At 36.3% G+C, this 22,210-nt stretch overlaps 1 protein-coding gene across 3 annotated transcripts in view; it reads left to right on the top strand.

Moving 5' to 3' along the window:
- The window catches only part of amph (amphiphysin), a 30,460-nt gene extending 8,675 nt beyond the window's left edge, over window positions 1–21,785 (top strand). The window contains exons 5-26 of one of the 3 annotated variants that reach the window (XM_060873963.1): window positions 906–1,001; window positions 1,140–1,247; window positions 1,361–1,446; window positions 4,443–4,518; window positions 6,620–6,702; window positions 7,421–7,559; window positions 8,074–8,196; window positions 8,330–8,422; window positions 8,607–8,630; window positions 8,799–8,819; window positions 9,134–9,289; window positions 12,750–12,782; window positions 13,231–13,275; window positions 13,941–14,123; window positions 14,540–14,593; window positions 15,617–15,667; window positions 15,754–15,804; window positions 16,158–16,199; window positions 18,228–18,491; window positions 18,834–19,010; window positions 19,100–19,201; window positions 20,528–21,785. In XM_060873963.1, the coding sequence (XP_060729946.1) occupies window positions 906–1,001; window positions 1,140–1,247; window positions 1,361–1,446; window positions 4,443–4,518; window positions 6,620–6,702; window positions 7,421–7,559; window positions 8,074–8,196; window positions 8,330–8,422; window positions 8,607–8,630; window positions 8,799–8,819; window positions 9,134–9,289; window positions 12,750–12,782; window positions 13,231–13,275; window positions 13,941–14,123; window positions 14,540–14,593; window positions 15,617–15,667; window positions 15,754–15,804; window positions 16,158–16,199; window positions 18,228–18,491; window positions 18,834–19,010; window positions 19,100–19,201; window positions 20,528–20,632 (2,112 nt within the window). In that variant the 3' untranslated portion in view covers window positions 20,633–21,785. Of the gene's footprint in view, window positions 1–905; window positions 1,002–1,139; window positions 1,248–1,360; window positions 1,447–4,442; window positions 4,519–6,619; window positions 6,703–7,420; window positions 7,560–8,073; window positions 8,197–8,329; window positions 8,423–8,606; window positions 8,631–8,798; window positions 8,820–9,133; window positions 12,710–12,749; window positions 12,783–13,230; window positions 13,276–13,940; window positions 14,124–14,539; window positions 14,594–15,616; window positions 15,668–15,753; window positions 15,805–16,157; window positions 16,200–18,227; window positions 18,492–18,833; window positions 19,011–19,099; window positions 19,202–20,527 lie in introns of those variants that run through there. The other 2 variants (XM_060873965.1, XM_060873962.1) reach the window with 2 other exon arrangements.
- Window positions 21,786–22,210: the final 425 nt, after the last annotated feature.

The raw sequence follows: 22,210 nt of genomic DNA, 5'->3' as shown, positions 1-22,210 counted from the left end.
TGTTTGCTGGGCTATCAGAGAAACCTGCTAGAATGACTAAAGTTAGGCCCTGGGCTTTGTATTTCAAACCCTTCTCTGAAGCAAAGGATCAAGGTGAAGCCTGATTGAATTTCCTTCTGCGGTTTTGTGTGCACTTGAAAACATTTACTATGGCAACCAGAAGAAAAATAGATTTCTTGAGAGTTTTGTTTAAATAAGATTTGAATACACTAAAAATATAGCATGAGGAAGGACTGGAAAAGCTTGTCAGGGCATTCTGGGTCAGTTTGAGACGGGTTGAGTTGCACTGCTTGCTTTATCCATGGCTTTATCTTATTTTAGAAAAAAAAAACATCTAACTGAAACATACCTGATGCTATAGTGTAGTAAAAACACATACAGAGTGATAGCATGGGTTTGATAAATGATGAAAACACCGGTAGGTTCGGTACAGCACCACATTTTTATAGCATAAATTATAGCCTACAGCTTATAACAATATAATAAATAAACAAATAAAAATATATTTTATAAACATATATATGTATATATATGTGTATATATATATATATATATATATATATATATATATATATATATATATATATACATCCCTTTTTTATTCATCCATGTTGGCAGTTGATCAAAGCAGACAGCTTTTAATAGCAACACTTGAAATGTATTCAGAATTGAATCTCAGATAACTGAGCATGACTAAGCACATTTCATTGATTTAACCAAATGTCCTCCATTTTTAGAAGGATGTTGATGTTGCATCCGAAGGGTTATGAGTAACTGTCTTTTGTGATGCAGTGAAAGCATAATTTATGCTCTTTTTGTCTTCACAGTGATGTAGGAAATTTGACAGCTCTATTCTCTTGTTCCTTTTAAACTGGATAATTACAGCACTGTGTATTTTCTTCTAGAGTTGTGATGTATTATGGGAAGACTTCCATCAAAAACTGGTGGACTCCACAATCTTAGCTCTGGATGCATATTTGATCCAGTTCCCTGATATCAAGGTACCATTCTGCAATTTTCAATGTACTAGTTTAATGTGCAAGTTACATTATGAGGGTATAAAGTAGATTCGCTGCTACTTAGCACAAGGCATCTTGATTGTATAGCAAAGGACTCATAAATATTTTCCCCCACTCTAGATTCGTGTAGCGAAACGGAGCAGAAAGTTAATTGACTACGACAGTGCGAGGCACCATCTTGAGACCCTGCAGACTTCTGCCATTAAGAACGAAAAAAAGATTGCAAAGGTGCAGGATGACATGCTTCATGCACTACATAGCCTGTAAAGAGTACTGTGCCTAGAGTATGGATGTGCAGTCAGAAATTTCCCATTCATTTCACATTCTGTGTTATCACACAGGCAGAAGAGGACTTGAAAAAGGCACAGAAGGTGTTTGATGATCTGAATGTGGACCTGCAGGATGAGCTGCCCAGTCTGTGGGACAGGTGAGCCATCTTTGGAGATACCACTGAAAACAGGCCTCCATCTGTGATAATCATTCTGTTTGTTTTGGTGGTTATTTCGTATACAGTATTTGCAAATTGGACTGAGTAGCTTAATGCTCACTCATTATCTTGCTGTTTCTTGCTTTTAATTGATGCTTGTGAACTTTGTGCTTGATTTTGATTTTCTTACCCGTTCATACCCTGTTCTTGGAGACATTCTGCTATTTCCTGGCCCTGCGTTAAAAACATACATTATGTTCAGTTATCAAAAAATGTTCTTTAAAATAAAAAAGTGATTTCATTGCTTTATTGATTACATTTAATACTGGTAGCTAATCTACTAGCTTGAATTATGTAAAGTGAGTTTTATTGATTCATGGAGTATTAACATGATGAAACACAAGGAAAAAAGAAGCAAAAATACAAAAGAAACGGTATATAAGAAAACCAAAAACAAGGGAATAAAACATAGAACTAATCATAGAACCAAAAGGATTCAGCCAACAGTATGTGCAAGACAACTGGTATAAATGGGGAGTTAATTAGAGAAACATACAGTAAGGGACAACAGGAGTGCACAGGTGGGAAGGGCACAAAACAAAGACACGTGGTACAGGATATAAACAAACCTCTGCTGGAATGCTTCCTGGTGTACAGGCAGTAAATAGTTCAAGCCATCCATGACAGAACCAAAGTTCGTTTTTAAATGAAGTAATGTTTGATGAACATGACGGAAATTATTGGTATAACATAGAAATGGCATTTGCCATTAGACACAGAATCTACCTTTCCCCCTTACTGGAAAAAAACACACACATCAACCACATCAACATGCAAAATGGCAGTCATACCCTAAGCCTAGTTCAACACACACTATACATAACCAGCAAAGTACAAAAAATAAATCCTAAGAACAGTCAAAGTGCAAAGCTTACCAGAAATCAGGGGAACCAACAAGTGTGTGTGAAGCAAATCAGTCCAATTTGCAGATGCATTACTGTAAGCAGCAAAGTAATGAAACACAGGGAACTGGAATTAACTGGAATGAACTGGACCTCTGAGAAACATGAAATAGACACCTATAATATACAGAAAGAGAAGAAAGAGAAAGATTAGCAGAAATGTAGGTGGGTCATAACTGTACATTTTGGGGAACACTGTTTATACAATGTTTAACAACTACTAAATTTTAGATTTTAATTGTGAAATGAAAATTGGTGAATATTGATGAGTTCAATTTAGGTAACATTACTTTCAGGAAACATTCTCATGTAATGTGTACATTTGTGAGTCTTTATGAGAGAGATACAAATAAATAAAGAAAGAAATATAGACTCTGAAGTTACACAGAAGAGCCCAATGCGCACATTTTAAACCACTGTTTTCTTTTCAGTAATCATTCTTCAGTTATCTGAATGTAAATTGCATAACTGAAGCTTCAGTTCATTTCAACCGAGGTGGATCCCATATTGGGCAAAACAGGAAGGACTCCATTTAGATACTCTGCTCTGATAGCGATCTGCTCCCATCAATACTATTGAATTCTCTCGACAATCACGTTACCCTGTAGCTCAGTGTGTCCAGTTGTGCAGTTTGCTTTGTAATATTGCACCTGGACACATTTATAGCATCATCATCTTCATCACGATAACAGAGCACAGGCATGCTACCGAGATATGGATTCAGAGGCTCATCTTTATTTAGCTGAAGTAGGAGATGGACTGTTTCTCATGAAATCTGAATTTGGTGAGTTACATAAATTTGTTGTAGCAGCATTGAGGCATATTATCTCAGTCTTTTAATGAGGCTTGTGAATTCTACAGCTTAGTTACTGCACTGTTACCACCTGTATAGTAATAAACAGAAGCAAAGAAGTGCTTCTGTAAGTTATTATTAAAATCCATCTCTCAGTAATGCTATATTCCTGATAATCAGAATGATTTGTTATAGGACTGCAGTGGTTATGTCCACAGAGACTGATAACTGATATTCTGCTGGTTAGGTTAAATGACTTTATATAACTGAGCTGCAGAAGTGGTTTTATAAAACATGGTGATTATGTTGCTGTGGTTGATGAGATTTCTATTGCAGAGAGCAAGGGAGTAATTTCACAGATGGAGTGCTTAGTTGTATACCATTAAAGTACTTGTCTTGTTTTTTTTTTTTGACTTGGTTCGTGAATTATTGGGAAACTTAGATGAAAACATGAAAAAATGAAACTTTTAAACAGATGAAAGTTTGTCCGTAAAGAAAGTAATATCTTATGTAATAGACTATTTTTCAGACAAAAACAATAATGAAGTCTGTCGGGTTTTACCAGAAAAAAAACTGAAGCATGTGTGACACTCTCCAGAAGTACTATGGTAAATTGCCCAAGCTGCTGTGAAAAAAATGCCAGCCAATTTTACATGAATCTTCAGCTGCATTTTTTTCAGGCAAATGTTCGTCACACTAAATATTTGTTGAGTTTATTACAGTACACTGTTGATAATAATAAAAAAAATTCTGTATAAACCAAAGGCATTTTTTTTCTCTGCAGCATTTCTTTACTGTGTCTAAGGCTTTTGCACAGAAATATATATCCTACATAACAAGCTACAGTATATGTCAAGCTTAGCTTAGCATTATAGCAATACATGTACATTTCTGTTTAGTAGAGGAAGGCAGTGTGCTTACATAATCTTTTCAATCATGTTTGTCTCTTGGACTCAGCTCAGTCATAACCTGGGAAAAATATATAGACAAACATTGAAAAGAATGATAAAAAATTTACTTGTTTTTGATCTTCTGAGACTGCTCGTAAACATGACTTTTACTAATGTATTTCCACAACATATTCTTCAGTAAGTTACTCATAGCCTCATCTGCTTTTTAATATTAGTTTTTAGGTCTTAACATTCACGCTCTTCATACACACAAGACTATGTAGCGACCTTGAAGCATGGGTCCATTGTGTACTCTTATAAAGCTTTTTTCCTTTTTCCTTTTCTTTGCAGTCGAGTGGGCTTTTATGTGAACACCTTCAAGAGTGTCAGCAGCCTGGAAGCCAAATTTCACAGGGAAATATCAGTGGTAAGTACTGAGTGGACCTGAAGAAGAAAAAAACACTTTGTTTTTGTTATTGTGATCACTGCAATGCTCATTCCTGATTACTGAGCAGTCTCCCCTGCACTGCTGTAGCATTATATGACTCATGGTAAAAGATGCAGTAAGAGGTTCCTAGACTCCTAGGACCAAAAATGCTTAGACTTTATGCTAATCTGTTCTTGGTGTGATCATTAATGTTCCTAGCATTCCTTGTTCCTAGTCTTGTTTCGACCTTCAGTAATATAACGGTCAGTGATTGGTAGAAGTCTTCATAATAAGAATAAATTTTTAGCGATGAGATATAACCATGTGGAAAATGGGTAAGTTGTTCATTAACAAAAACAGATGTCTGGGAAGCGTCGCTTTTATGCACTGAAAAACATGCTATTCTATTTGCGGCAGAGACTATTATTGCCATTTCAGTCTCATTTCCCCCCCAGCTGGATTTGCAGTGCTGCAGTTGACTATTCTCCATAAAAGGTTGGCTTTCTGGCATGTGCGTTTACTAAAATGCAGGGCAGATGCTGATCTTCTCAACGGAGATAGATATGGCCTATTTAACACTCTAAAATGGTCCCTTCTGAATTCTTATTTGAAACGCATATTTGTGGCCTAATACACACCAAGTTATGACTAAAGGCTTTGTCTTATTTTAATGGGTCAGTTGAGCAGAATTTATTTAATCTGCTGAGGATGGTTTGTAAGAACCAGTCACTGGGCAATTCAGCTGTCAGTTAGGCAGCATCTGGATATATTATCATTAGAGGTCATGATGTAGCGTCTGACAAGTGTGTGCTGTGTATTTTTAGCTTTAGTTCAGTGCTGTGGATAAATACTGCCATTGCCAGCAGGGGACCAGACTGAATCTCATCACAGACACTTCTGTATTCATCACTTACAATCAATCGTTCAATCTTTTTTTCCTCCATCTCTCTTCATTCTTCTGTTACTCTTTATTTTAGAACAAAATCAGTGTAGAGAGAGGGAGAAGAAAGATGGAAGGTTATTATTTCATGTTTTATTCAGACATCAGAGCTGTTACATGATTGGATCATATTCAGAAAAAGGCAAATGAAGTGAAAACAATTCAGTTCGGTTACGATGCTTATTATTTAGACAGTGACAAAGAGTGTTCTGTCTTCCATCTCTTTATCTATGCCACCCAATCATACAGATTAAAATAATTTATTTTTAACCTTCTATATGAGGAATATCAGTGTACCATGCTGTGCATCAATGTATTGTAATCAAACCCACCTCTTCCTCTATGTTGTTTATAAGTAAATATGTTTATATGTAAATAATAATTCATCTTTTTCCCACATAGATGTTGACTTGTGAAATAAGCTAAACTTCTTTTATTTGAAAACACAACAATGCAAGTATTAAAAAAACCCAGAATCTATGCATTTATTTAGTCAATCAATAATTCAAGGTGCATATTATCCAAGCTCATGTTTAAACTGGAGTGTCATCTGCAGTATAGCCTGTGTTGTCTCGCCTGTAGTCATTTTGGGTGCTGCTGCATTTCAACTTTGTTTGGCTCAGTAGTGTCAGACATCCTCATTGGTGCCTTCTGCAGGACAACGGATGTGTTACACCAACCATCTGCTTTCCCGTCTGTTTCAATTCCTTCCTGCATACGAATGAAAGATCAAATAAACTGACACTTATTTAAGATTTTTTGCCTATTATAAAATACTGATCAGATCTACACGCACCTTTCGGTATTCAATATAAGACCATATTTTTTACTATATTAACAAGTAGCATCTACAATTTGACTACTATAAAAGAGAAAAGCAAAGATATTTTGTGATTGTTGTTTGGTTCTAGCACCAAATCATTTCTGGTTGAGGATTTTGGGACATACTGTAATAAAAACTTGCTTTTCCACTATGTTGAAGTAATACATTTAGTTCACGCTGAAGTGTCTAAGTGCAATTAATACATTTAATTCACACCATATATGATTGATATTGTATATATTTTAATAAAGAATAAATCATAATTTGAATATAATTGAATATTAATTGACACTATAATTTATTTTAATTTTAATTTTATTGCTTATTTGTTTCATTAGTTCTGTCACAAGCTGTATGAGGTGATGAACAAGCTTGCGGAGCAACACCCAGACAAAATGTTCACCATTCAAGGAGCACCCAGGTAAGTCTTTATTATTTATTTTTTTCTACTTAATACAGACAACAGATATACACCATGTCTGAAATATTTGCTGTATTACTGAAAGCTGTAACCATTCCGTGACTTACATGTGGCTTGGACACTACTGTATGATTCAGGTATTCATGTACTGTGGTTCTATATGTCCTCCTCTTTATAGCTGTCAGAGAAGGTATGTGATGGACAGTAATATAGGATAGTGCCACCCTGGGGCTAGAGTCATAAATAGTATAGTAGTGCCATAGCAGTGCTGCAGAAGCAAAATATCAAAGCAACTATTCTTTACACTGCAAATGAAAACAATAGTTATGTGGTGTGTGCTGTAGCATTAGGTAGTCTTTCTGGTAACACTTTATTGGATAATCCAAAGTAGGCATACTATAGAGCTGATCTATACTATAACTATAGAGCACATGGTGGCCGATATTTAGAAAATAACATTCATATTTAATTCTGTGTATTTCAGTTTAGTCTTTAGATCATTTTATGACATGCTGTTGAAAAATCATTTGAGATATTCATCTGATGCTCTTATTTGTAGAGGGTCTACATTGGATTATTCAAATAAACATATTACAGTATCTTTGGTTGCTATATCAAACAACAGTCTGTTGAAATTATGCTGTATTTACGTTTTTGCACATTTTTGATTTGTCATATTGTAAATATGTGTATATTATATATACAATTTTATTTTCAGTGACTCAGGCCCACTGCGCTTGGCTAGGACCCCAACACCTCCTGAGGATGAGAGTCCAGAGATCAGCCCTGTTGCCACCCCCAACCACACACTGAGACCTACTTCACCTGGCCCTCCACGGCCCAAATCTCCCTCACAGGTAAGCCCTGGAACCTCTCTGACCTTAAAAACCTAAACCAAAATAACATCAGATTTAGAACATAAACTATATATAGTGTAATTTGTATGTAAAGCCCATGGCACACTTGTGTGTTTTGGGGTTTGTAATCCAGGATTAGCTGTGTTAGCTGTGTCTGTCAGCTGTGAGTAAACAACATAAGAATCAAAACACTACAGACATTTACATAATACTTTCTAAATCACTTCTTTAAGTCTATGACCCCACATATTATTATAAAATTCCTACATACTAAACCCCTGATACTTCAGTGCATTTCACTTTTTTAATATAAACATGAAATTAATCAAACAACTGTGCTGACCTACGTTTGCTTTTTTCTGTTTTGCATGATACAGAGTGAAGATGTAAGTGAGCCTGAAGCTTAGAGTAGTTTATTGTGATTTTGACATGCATATATTAGTGTGGTAATGATACACATGTTTTGACATGGAGTGATGGTTTAAATAATTGTATGCCCACATCTCATTATCAGCTCAAGATGGGACCGCCAAAGCCGCCTCCTCCCAAAGTCACTCCAACCAAGGAAATTCCACAAGAGCAAATCATCAACCTATTTGATGGAGGCTTTCCTGAGATCAGTGTCACCTCACCACAGGTGAAGTCACAAAAATTTCTATTTTTATTTTAGAATAACTATTTTAAAGTTAGTTGAAGGTTTGTGCTTGTATTTGCTAGCTTCACATGACAGTTTAGGTCATTTCAAAATGCTTTTTTTTTTTTTTTTTTAGCTAAATGAGAATCCCACAGAATCTCTCTTGGACTTGGACTTTGACCCATTCAAACCAGACAGCAATACAACTATCGGTCAAACTGCAGCTCAGGTTCAATACTGTCTCATGCCCAACACTCAATCAGTGTGATTTATATTCATGACAATGAAAATTACCACTATGTCTTTTATCTTTGGTGTGCTTTGAAATAGGAATACATAATTGTATATACTGTAAGAGTACAGTATGAACCAATATGAATCTAATGCAGATTTTCTATTTTGTACATTTCTAGGCACTATCATGGGACCTTTGGACGGTGAGAGAGTTTTATGGTTATTTGTGGTTATAGATTAAATGTTATATTGATCATTGTATATGTGTTGGAATTCTTTCAAGGATATTTGCCTTGTTCTAAAAATAATCTGCACCTCCCCTGTAGGGCCTGATATATTAAATATGTTTTATATTTTTATCTGTTTTCCAGACAAATACTGAGGCCCAGCCTGTAAGTAATGACAAGCGATTTTTTTGTGCAAGAAAGATCAGTATTAAAAGTTAGCTTATTGTAGACTTAACTATGGGTTTAATGTTTAAACTTTTCTGCTTATTTGTTATTTTTTACAATGAAAACTTCCTAATACATTCAGAGAAAATATTGTATAGACATTTGCTATAATTTCCTCTAAGAGATTTCATGTAAATTTGACACAGATTGTGTAAACTCGGGTGTCAAACTTGTGGCCAGTGAATGAAATTTCAAACACTTTTTTTGGGGGGTTGGTATTGATGATAAATACACTACCTTCTTTCTCTGACTAGGCTTCAGATGCTGGCTTCAATGACAACTGGACGGCTGACTTTGGTTCTGCAGCTCAGGATGTGGGGGATGCTCAGCCTGCAACAGATGGGCAAGGATGGCCTCCTGCAGAAGGATGGCCCACAGATACAGTGCCCCAAGGAGAAGCCACAGGCGAGGTTAGAAGGGATGCAAAGTATGACCCAGAGCCAAATCCCGACTATGAAGAGTGTGCTTTGAAGAGTGGCAAGATAGATCCTCCATTTAATCAGCAGCTTGTTCAGGAGGGTACTGAAGAAGGGTGGGAATCAGAGCAATCATGCTCAGATACACTACACTCTGAGTGCACAGGGGATGAGGAAGGATGGACCACAGAAACGAAAACCAAAGGTTTAGATGAGAGTCTAGCTGGAAAGTCCATGCCAGGGATTATATTCACAAATGAATTTGGCCAAGAAATAGCAGAGGCCACAGGAGGATGTGGGCAGGGATTATACACAGAAGAAGAAGAAAATAACCCTAAGTGGTACTTAACAGGTCAGGGAGATGTGGATGGGTCAGGGTCTGAATATGAGACAGCTGAGGAGTGGGCAGATGCTTCAGGTCAGAATAGTGGATGGATCAGTGCTGATGATGAGCTTGAATCTGCAGAGAATGAGGGACCAATAAAAGAGCACAATGTCACCGGCAGCAATTTAAATAAAGAGAACTTTGTGGATGATATTGAGTCATCCTTCATGGAACAGAGCACCATAGATGCTGCAAGCTTTATAGGCCATTCGGTTATAACTAATTGTGACAGGCTGGCAATGACAGAATTAACTAAGCCTAGTGATGGAACAGAGCTTGGACATCACAGTTCAACTAATTATGTAAGCACAGCAGATCTTACTCATAGCAACAAGCAGAATGAGAGAATAGACAATTCAGCTTCAAAACTTTTCAAATCCAAATTTTACTCTGAACCACATTACAGAGCAGGGTGTGACCCCTTTAGTTCAGGGCCTGATCTTTTTGCTGCATCAGAGGAGGATCCATTTGGCACTAGCAATGACTCATTTGCCCACTCAGACAAGGGTTGGTTGTGTCAAGAAAACTGTCAGATGTCTGAGAAATTTGCCAATGACTCTTTTGCTATGCCCAGAGATGTTTTTGGTTCTAAATGTCAGAATACAAATGGTCAAGCAATTGGTTTTGAATCATATTCTTTTGAAGAAGGATATGTCTTGGCTACTGAAATCACATCAAACTTTTCTCCCAGTGAAACTAATCAGGAACATTTTGCCAGAGAGACTAGCTCTTCTTTTGAAGGTAAAACTGACCATGATCCTTTTGCCAAGGAAAATGAACAGGATCCTTTTGCCAGTGAGACTCTCCAGGACCCTTTTGACAGTGAAACTAATCGGGATCCCTTCGCCAGTGAGAATAATCAAGATTCTTTCACCAGCGAGGCTCTTATTGCCAGTAAAACTGACCAGGATCATTTTGCCATTGAGACTAACAAGGATAATTTTGACATTGAAATTGACAAAGGCCCTTTTGCCACGAAGACTAACCAGGATTCCTCTGACAGTGAGCCTGTTCAGAATCTCTTTGCCAGTGAAACTAATTGGGATCCCTTTGCCAGTAAAAATGGTCAAGATACTTTCTTCAGTGAAACTAACCAGGATCCTTTTGACAGTGAGACTAACCAGGATCCTTTTGTCAGTGAGACTAACCAGGATCCTTTTGCCAGTGAGACCAGTGAGACTAACCAGGATCCTTTTGCCTCTGAGACTATCCAGGATCCTTTTACTAGTGAAACTAATTGGGATCCTTTTGCCAGTCGAAATAATCAACATCTCTTCCCCAGCAAGACTAAACAGGATTATTTTGACAGTGAAACTGACAAAGATCCTTTCCCCAGTGAGAATAACCAGGATCCTTTTGTCAGTGAGACTAACCAGGATCCTTTTGCCACTGAGACTATCCAGGATCCTTTTACTAGTGAAACTAATTGGGATCCTTTTGCCAGTCGAAATAATCAACATCTCTTCCCCAGTAAGACTAAACAGGATTATTTGGACAGTGAAACTGACAAAGATCCTTTCGCCAGTGAGAATAACCAGGATCCTTTTGCCAGTGAGACTAACCAGGATCCTTTTGCCAGTGCGACTAACCAGGATCCTTTTTCCAGTGAGACCAGTGAGACTAACCAGGATCCTTTTGCCAGTGAGACTATCCAGGATCCTTTTGCCAGTGAGACTAACCAGGATCCTTTTTCCAGTGAGACCAGTGAGACTAACCAGGATCCTTTTGCCAATGAGACTATCCAGGATCCTTTTTCCAGTGAGACCAGTGAGACTAACCAGGATCCTTTTGCCACTGAGACTATCCAGGATCCTTTTACTAGTGAAACAAATTGGGATCCTTTTGCCAGTCGAAATAATCAACATCTCTTCACCAGTAAGACTAAACAGGATCATTTGGGCAGTGAAACTGACAAAGATCCTTTCACCAGTGACAATAACCCGGATTCTTTTACCACTAAAGCTAACCAGGATACTGTTGTTAGTGAGACTAACCCGGACCTGTTTTTTGGCCAAACTAATCATGACCCTTTTGCTAGTGAAACTAAACAGGATATTTTTGCCAATGAAACTGACCAGGATCCTTTTGCCAGTGAGACTAATTGGGATCCCTTTGGTAGTGAGAATGATAATGATCCATTTACTTATGAGAGTAACTTGGATCCATTTTCTAATGAGAACCAGGATCCTTTTGCTAGTGACAAACAGGACCCTTTTGCAAGTGAGACCAACCAGTATCCTTTTGACAGTAAAACTAACCATGATGTGTGTGCTAATGAGATTAACCAGGATTGTTTTTCTAGTGAGACTAACCAGGACCTTTTTGTTAGTGGCACTAATCAGATCACCATTATTAAAGAGTCAACACAAGAACCACTGGCCAGTGAAGGCAACCAGGGATGGGCAGAGATCTGGGAGTCCACAATGATTGGGCAAGCAAGTTGGGAAGTTGACTTTTCAACCAAGAATAGGTCTGCCCAGTGGGCTGCCTTTCCTTCACCAACTGCTGAATTAGAAAGTTCCAGTAAAGATGGACGGCAGGAGATGGACGACACTGGTGGCTCCTTCCCGTCTGATGTACAAGGTGACATCATTAAAAGCTGGCCTGGAGACAGTGGCCCGAATCAAGATACATATAATACCTGTTATGGTCAAAACAACATTCCTTGTCCAAAGAATGCAGCCATGGAAAAGACAGCCAGTGTTAAAGAACCAGAGAACTCTGATCTGTCTGAAGATGAGGTTGCAAATCGAAGATACGGAAAGTTGTACCAAGAAATAGATGCGGAGAAGGATGAGGTACCCGAATTCCTCTTTATTTTAGTGTAGCATGAACTGGTCACAATAAGAAGCTCTTTTCCTGCCTGCCTGCAGATGAAGCAATACAGTAGTTTCCTGCTACAACCCCTTCAGACCCCCATAATCCCTCACAGTCTACAGATCCTGGTCCTTCCTGTTTCTCCTCTGCTTGCATCTGATGTGTTGTTTTTAATAGTATTCCTACTCCCATTACAAATACATGGCAAGTGTTGGGGGCCAACATTGAACTTGTTTCTGCAATTTGGTTTAGGTGTCCCTCAAAGCTTTAAGTGGACTTGCTCAGGTAAATAGGCAATTAGACATATGGATTTAGGTTGTAATGACCTGTAGTAACAGAATGTCATATTGACTGCTGCAAGAATGTAAGATTACTCTGATTATCATTACAATTAGAAGTGACATAAATGTAATTACACTGCAGTTTTTATTTACACTTAGTTTAAATGAACTTAAACTTTGCAGCTATTAGTTTTAGCTTCTATATAACTATATCGCCAGACTAATGTTTAGCAGCCTTGAAGGATTATGGAATGTTTTTGATAGCACATCTTGCAGTGTCTATTATTGTAATGATCCTTTATCATCTCCCTCACTAGTGGGTTCAGATTCCTTAAAAAATATAGTTTATATAATGTTTTAGACATGTCTTACCTTAAAAAACTAACTTTGAAATGTTATGTTATAGACACGTGTGATTTATTAACATTTCCTCTCACATTTCCTCTCATAAGGTGGATTCCTCAGTTCCAACTTTTGCAGCTGACTTTGATCAAGTGGTGAGTCATTCGTTCTCTTCAGTACAATAGATTATTCTCTCAGTTCACATTGTGAAATTTTAAATGAGTGTTAATTAAACAATTAAATAATAGTGTTAAAATAGTGTATCTTGTGAAATGGAAGTTTTATAATTTGCATTATATACACTACTGCTTTTAATATTTCAAAATGTAACTTTTTCAAAATAGGTCTTAATAAATAATAATAATAATATTAAGATCATTTTCAATTCAAGTGTTGTTTTGTACAGTAAGTAACATGATCTTTGTTTTTATTGTTTATCTGGTTATAAATTAGGAAATTCCTCTATTATGAGCTCCGACCAGTTAATCTTTTTCTAACAGTGTATGCATCTGTGTGATTTTATGCCATTATATTTGAACCCAGATGGCTCTTTTTCAGTTTTAAATGTGTTCAAAGATCCATTGGATTAATTCAACTCTGTAATAACTTTATAAAAATGTTCATGTTCCATGGACCTTAACTGGTCATGGTACTATTAGATATTATTTTTATACATAACTATATTCTTGTGTATAGACATCATGGGTTGACCATTATTTTAATCTTTTATTGACTATTATTTGAAGCTGCCCGCTTGTGAAGTACTTGGGTACTATGAGAATTTGCGATTCTCATACTACATTTGTGTATATATCTAAAGGCCCCAGAAGGGGCAGAAACTGGTACAGAGGCAGCTCAAGAGGAAGTGGAAGAAGGGAAAGGGGATGTGTCCCCAACCCAGGCCCCAGAGGCTGAGGGCAGTGTAACGACTCCTCCTGCAGAAACTACTGCTGAACTGCCAGAGACCACTGCTGCTAGCAGCCCTCCTGCAGAGACTGCTTCTGTGAGTGATACTGGGCTACTAATGCCCAAATATTATTAAAACTGTAGGTGTCATTTTAATAATTTGTAAAAATTTTAATCATCTACATCACCATCATCATCATCATCATCATCCTCATCATCATCTTCATCATCATCATCGTCAGCTACAGAGATCTCTATTTTTGCCAGTGGCTTCATTGTACGTTTATTATTCATTTATTTATTGGTTTATTTTTCACTGGCTGCATCATTCATCATTCTTTAACAATACCATCACCTTTATCTTTATCATTATGCTTGATTATGTTTGTACTATTTTTTTTTTTTTTGCAAAAATATTTTTTTCCCCATGCTCCCATTATGCCACTTTTGTTTAATGATGAACAAAGAGGTTAAGTTAATGGTATTTTTCTCTGTATTGTTCTGCTCTTTAAGAGCATAGTGGAGTCTCCTGAAGCTGCTGAAACTATGGCAGCAGAGCAGACTGAGGTATGTACCGTTTTTTCAGCCTCACACTGCCTGCAATGCATACACCATTATGAGCAACCGTATGAGTTTTGTGAGCTTTAATTAATGAATGTTTTTAATTTTACCCTCATTCTCTCCTCTATGATGATTGTGAGACTGTGGCCAAATTGTGTTTAAAAATAAGTTTACCTTCCGCACTGTATCTTTATTACACTATTAGTGGTGGCCTGAGAAAACTCTTCACATAAAGAAATTATGTAGTACATCCACACTCTATGGCCAGAAGTTTGTGGACACCTGACTATCACACCCATATGTGATTATGAACATTCCACCTCAGATTTAGTCCTTTCTTTTCTGTTCTCATTTAGCCACAAGACTATTAGTAGGTCCAGCACTGAAATTGGGCATTAAGGTCTGGGGAATTTCAGTGCATTCCAAAAGTGTTCAGTGTTGTTGAGGTCAGCGATTTGTACAGGGCACAAACTTTTGGCCTTATAGTTTAGTCTGAAAAACTAAATACTTTCCTGGGCAGAAATATGCTTCTGTCTGATTGTATTTACCATCTGATTTCTTTAAGTGGCTTTTACTTTGTGGGTTTTGGGAGAAGCAAAAATAAAATATTTCCATATTATTTTTTGTTAAATATATATAGACAGACTATTATAATTACTTAACTTATTTTGGACAATAATTTGCTATTTGCCAAACATCTGATGAGGTTTTCCAAGACTGCCACACATTTGATTTTATTAATCGATGATTTTTTTTTTTGTTTTATTGACTGCTGATTATGTTTATTCGTTTTGTATCATAATAAAGAAAGATTGCCATCTTAACAATAGTTTTCTAGTGTATTCTCATTTACATCATGGCTAATGATTGAGGTTATGTGCCTACACATGAGAATCATTTGTCTTGTGTTTATGAATTATGATTCCTTATTTTGTATTATACATACATGTATTGACCGTAGTTATCTGACTGAAGGCATATTTGAGTCTAGGACTTGAGTAACCAGGGTGCAAAATATTTTATATTTAGACCACTCCAGCTGATGACACTGAGAAAGAGCAACTCAGCCCAGAGGCTCTGGTAAATATGGCTTTCGTCATGAAAAGAATTAGATAACTTTATTAAAAATTTCAGCATTAATTACAGCGCATTTTTGCCATATGTAGGAATCTGCTCCAGTAGCAGAACCAGGAGAGGAGCCACCTACAGAGGCTCTGGTAACTCCCGTCCAACTCTTCCCATATAAACACTTTTTACACAAATGTAGAAGCCCATAGACTTTTATTCAGGCTTTTTTGCTTTATACTGTGTAGATAAAAACAGAGCAAATGATTCCAAAAATGTTTTTTTTTTTATTAGTAATGAATATATCCTGGTGTTTTCTGTTTTCTGTTCTGTTTATCATTTATTTCATAGTAAGTACAAGTACTACTAGTTAGATTTCTGTTTTTGTTGTTTGCTTTAAAAACACACCATGTCTATGTTTTGAGGCATACCATTGTTTAGGAGGCATTTTCCATGTTTCATAGTTATGTGTGATAAGTAATTATTCATGTTTTTTTGTGTGTAGGCACCTGCAGAAGATAAAGAGTCTCCTATTGAAGAGACTCCGGTAACTATTTAATTAACATTCTCAATTACTATAGTCTTTAATTCAGACTCGTAAGTGGTGTACTGGCCGAATAAATTAGCTGAATTTAGCACAATTTTCCAGCTATGGTGTCTGCTTTTTATACTGTCTCAGCAGGGAGGCTTTTAAGCTTATGTTAAGCAATTTTTTTTTTGTTTACAAATTTTTTGGGAAAATAATAAAATAATGTAATCCATAACATGACGAAGTCATTAGTAGGCTACCGAATGAGTCGATAATTATATAACATCACCAAATCTATTCAGGTTTCATCCTGACATCAAGGTTAATGCAGACTATAGCAATGGACATTGCAAGTGTTGTCCACATTGTCTGTGTCTCGTGAGGAATTTTACAGCTTCTATCATAGATTACAACAGTAAAACACAATTATTTAAAGATAAGGCCTCACAAATATTTAGGGAAATTCCTCCAGTTCAATTAAAAATGTCATGACATGTTAAGGTTTAATCAAAAATACCATAACAATACCAGACATCATATAGATACAGGCTGATGTGCTGATTCAGTTCCAGTGTGGGCCAATGGAACCTTGCTCAAAATTGGGGTGAATGTGTTTTAATGTGCTTATTGATTTTTCTACAACAGAAAATCTTAGAAAATATGAATTAGAATAAATTTTATTCTACTACTCGATGGCAGTAAACATTGACTAAACCAGAAAGAATGTATGATTTTCAGACCTTTTTAAAACACCCATAGCTTCAGAGGAGACAGTATATCAGTATATATTAATTTACTTGAAACAAGTACTAAAAACAGTTTCCACCCTCTTACTGGGTGTCATTAATCTTTAACATTTTTATAAAATAAATATTTTGTCTAATTAATAGTTATTTACAGTTTATTTATTTTGACAGTTGTTGTTTTTATGTAAATAATATATTGATGGATGGAGACTGTATAACACCCATTTAAACTGCAGTTTATGTTTCATACTCTTGGTTATGACATTGTTCAACGTAACGGCTCAGAAAAAAATAATTTTAAAGTTTACTTTAAAACATTTCACTTTTCTGAGCCCCAAGATCTCTTCCTTGGTTTTATTATTTATTTATTTTTGTTCTTTAACATTATTTGTTATATTTTTTACCCAATTATTTGAGCCATGATACCACAAAGCTAGTTGAAATCATACTGGACCAAACCTACTGAACCTAGCATAGCGTTTTGTTGCATTATTGACATTAATTATAACTTTTTTTGTAACAATTAGAGTTTTTTCTAATTAAGGCTCTTTGTGGTTTCGATGGTGATGCCATTCCATTTCATTGTAATGATGTTACCATTCAAATATTCTGAATGTGTGATGTTATGTGGTATTATTTAGCTTTTCAGCACCAGAGAATGAGCAGGTTAGAGAGGTAAAAATGGCATAATGTAACCTATTTTAACAAATCTAAACTGAAATGTCTCAATTTATTTATTTATTTTTCTTTTTTGGGATTTTCTTTGATCGTTGATTGGTTATTTGTTTTTTCTTTCACATAACTGAGTCAAATGTTTGAACTCTACTGTATATACAACATTGTGTACTGTATATATGAAAGAGTTCTGAACAGAGACTTTAAATTCTTGTGGTTTTATACATAGAGGAAGAATTTAAATAAGGAAGTGATCACATCTAAAGCTAAATCTTGCAAGTGGTAGCTTAGCATTCAGGTTACTTAGTTTGAGTTTCATCTCAGCTTTTGGTCTCTTTCCCCTGTGTGTTAAGTAAAACCCCCAAGAACCTTTTCTCCCCAAAACCCTTCATCCTACCCAGTGAAACTTTTACAACTCCAATGGCATGATCCAGTTTGTTTATCCCTAAACTTACAATCATCCCCTCCTCACTGAGGACAGTTTTAACCACTGCAGTTAAACTGGTCCCAGTTTCTTTCATTGTGATAAGTGCCTTCCCATGTGCTGCTTAGCACTGATCCATCCAAATGAGTGGCTGTAGTGAGTGTCTCATGCCTGACTCTCACAACTGGATGCGTCTTTTAGACCATAGAGACCAAACCAGAAGACGAAACTGGTACAGTAGACACCAATCCAGAAGATGATACTGCTACCGTAGCGGTCGAACCAGAAGAAGCTTCTGGTACCATAGAGGTCGAACCAGAAGGAGAAACTGGTACCGTAGAGGTCGAACCAGAAGGAGAAACTGGTACCGTAGAGGTCAAACCAGAAGGAGAAACTGGTACAGTAGAGGTCATACCAGGGGATGAAACCAGTAATGAAGGGGCTACAAAGAATTTTGAAGAGGAGGTAGATATGATGCTATACTTTGGTACTTGACTCTAATTAGAACCAGGATGCCTATGATTTGGATTTAGCTTAAAGGCTGTTTGATGAATGAGATGTTTATTTTTCATTTGGTGTATAATTTTTTTATTTTTATTTTTTAATTCTAGTAACATTTTTAAAGCTGAAACATCTGTTTTTGTGCTTTTTTCTAATGAATGAAGAAACCATGGTTTCCTTGTGTTAGAATGTTGTCTGAATTGTTTAGTAAAAAAAATTAGCTTAAAATGTTCCATGTAAAGTATACATTCATGGCATTTTGAAAAAAGGGATGTGATATTTCACCCGTATCTTGCCTCATTTCAGGACAAGATGCCTATTCCCTCTGTTGTCATCGAGCCTGCTTCCAGCAATGAGGGCGATGATGACCGGGATGGTGACATTGTATCTCCAGTAGCAACCAGTGGAGATGGAGTGGCACCAGACAGCCAGACAGCCAAAGATATTTCCTCCTCTGGCATGCCTCCAGGCTTCCTGTATAAGGTCAATAACCAGCATCAATAGACACCTAATTGTACCGGAAAACATACAGTATGTATACCCCCCAAAAAACCATATTTCCTTTGTTTTAGGTTGAAACAATGCATGACTTTGAAGCTGCAAACTCAGATGAGCTTGATCTGAAGAGGGGAGATATTGTTCTTGTTGTTCCTACAGAGCTGGTGGAAGATCAGGTTTGTGTTTGCTTTCAGAATGTATGATTACGTAAAAGCAATTATTGCTGATAGTCTAAGCAGAATTTTAGTTTCTTGCCTTTAGTGTGTTGTGATATTTGACCTGCATGTGAAAGTGATCTAACTGCACAAATGTTTCAGTCACTACTGTTATTTTCATTAGTGATCTTAGTGTAAGAAGGTGGATGGGAATTTAACACAGAAATTCATCAAGGAATTGTGTAGATTTCATTTTTTGTTCCTTTAAACGTTCAAGAACCTCAGGACAAATGCACCATACCGTATGTGTCAACTTGCATGCAGTTTTAAACCTTGTATAAACAGTGTAGTTATTTATAAAATGGAATTGTCCACCTTATACAAAAGATGATTTAAATTCATTGTGTTTTGTATGCTGGATAATTTCTTGACATGGTTTGACAGATTTTATTAATATGCAAACTGAATTTTTTTTAAATGTCCTGACCTAAAATATACTCATGCCTTTCTCTGAGTGAGTGGTTTTGCATGGCCTGTGTTTCCATAGAAATACCCGATAAATTATTATACATGTAAATGGTAAAAACATTTTGCTGTGGATGTGTACTACTAAATCAGATTTTAAAATGGTTCCCTCTGTTTTTTATTTTAAAACATAGTGAAAATTTTGTTTATATGATTTTGCTAATTCTTCATGCTCTTATCTGATCGTCCATCATCCAATCATGTGGCAGGTGTGCAATGTATAAAATCATACAGATTACAAGTCAAGAGCTTCTGTTATTGTTCCAATTAAACATGGGGTTGGTTTGAGGACAACACAGTATCCAGTGTAGCCTCAGATTCCTGTTCTTGGCTAACAGGATATTACTGATATGATACTGATTACTGATATGAAACTGATATGGTCTTCTGCTACCTCATTCACATCAAGCTTCGATGTGTCATGGATTCTGAAATGCTTTTCTACCATAGTGTTGACGTGGTTCCCTCCACAGAATCTGCTGTGTGTAAAAATCCCAGGGGATCATCAGTTCCTGAATCAGTTAGCATCAACAATTCCCTAGTCATCTCCCCTCATGTTTGATGTGAACATACACTGAAGCTCTTGACCTTTTTCTGTATGATTTTATGCACTGCTCTGCTGCCACTTGATGGTCTAATTAAATAATTGCATGAACGATCTGCGTGTGCCAGTGTTTACAACTTACAGCTGCCAGTGAATCACATTATGTCAGTTATTAATTTGTTATAAAAACCTTTACCTCATCCACCAGTGTAAATATGTATACTGTATGTGTAATTTGCTAAATCGAATGAGCTTATACTGACTAAGCGTCTCTGCAGGATGCTGGCTGGCTCACTGGCATCAGGGAGAGTGACTGGCTACATCAGGGAGCCTCTGCTCAGAAAGGCTTATTTCCAGAGAATTTCATACAGCGATTGGGCTAAAGTGTCAGAGCATACTGGGACACAACATATAAAAGCCAAGAGCTACAGACAGCCCTAACACTACAGTGCAGTCTGGAGCCCTGACGTACAGCTGTCGATCAGAGCAAACAAAGCAAAACGTATCTAAGAGGAAAAATACACAATCAACAAAACGAGAGGAAACAAAAGCTCTACTCGGAGTTTAAAGAAAATATCAGAGCATGATGCGATAGTATGGTCTACCTTACTCTTGAACTGGGAGCTTTCTGTTTATGTTTGTTTACTTGTAAGCAGCAACAAATTGATGTGTGCTTTTTTGGAACTGTGGTGACCTCCACATGTAATCCCTATCTGTTTAAAAAGTACATTATGCTCTAAAAACAAAACGCACAAAAAAAAAAAAAAAAAAAATTTTCTCTGCAAGTGTATTGTATTGAGCAAATTTTATCCAAATTTGTAGTGATATGACCTATTTAACCGTTCTAAGTGTTACGCAAGACTTCAATGTTTCCTTTAAGACATTTCCGACCTAAATGTTACCTTGCATCCTTGTTAGTGTTCTCTGTAGTTTTAATGGCTGGACGTTTACAGCTCTGGTGATTATATCTCGAGAAACCGATATTGAAATTCTGTGATTTTAGTATTATTAGTCTCTACCTGGGTGAAGATAGAATTCCAGCTAGACCCTTGTAATACTAAGGGCACAATATGTTTATTAAATACTTGCCAAAATAATACTAATAATAAAAATCCTGATGATGTGAACTGATTCAAATAGAAACAAAGGATATCTGTAGAGTTACAAACTTGTTTTAAGAACATCATCTTTTTCGGCAAAATGCAGCTTTGCAAAATACACAACACAGAAGCTAGTGATAAAAGTTTCCTTATATCCACAATTACATAAACAACAATAATTATGTGGACGTGTGTGTGGGAAAAAAAGGGAGAAATTCTATTTATTTAACTTTATATTTTTTAAAGTAAAGCTCATCTGGAGAGTTTTGGGCTGGGATAATCTGCAAAAATATGCAATATGTGTTGTTTGGTTTAAAAGTTAATCATTGTCTTGATTGTTTAGAGGTAAAGGTCACTCCTGTGTTTGTTAGCCTTCACTGTAGAGACTTTTTGTGATGTACATATGTGTTCATTTATCTTTAAAGTGAATAAAGAATACTCCACATGGGTTTGTGCTTCTTCTTCTTCTTCTTCTTCTTCTTCTTCTTCTTCTTCTTCTTCTTCTTTTTCTTTGTCAGGAAAGCAAATGTATTTTAACTAAATCAGCCACTGATTTTGAAACGGCTTAAATACATCAAATATCTGTTATTTACAGTGTGGAAATGAATGCATACAGTGGACAACTAAGTTTTTGTCCACTAGAGGGCGCTACTGCCGTTATGTTGGCGTAGTGTTAATGTTGCATGAACTTATTATAATATCAATGAAATATTCAGGTTTAAAATAACCTGAAAAAAGTTAAATTAAAAATGTATTCATATTGCAATTATATGTGATGTAAGATATAAAAATCCCAAAAGTTATACAGACATTGGATTAAAAGTGAATTTTAATATAAATTACTTTACCTTAATATAAAAA

This window comes from Tachysurus vachellii, chromosome 7 (assembly GCF_030014155.1).
Source record: "Tachysurus vachellii isolate PV-2020 chromosome 7, HZAU_Pvac_v1, whole genome shotgun sequence".
In the NCBI taxonomy this organism is placed as follows: domain Eukaryota; kingdom Metazoa; phylum Chordata; class Actinopteri; order Siluriformes; family Bagridae; genus Tachysurus; species Tachysurus vachellii.
Note: the sequence above shows the minus strand (reverse complement) of the source record. Positions and strands in the feature narration are given on the sequence as shown.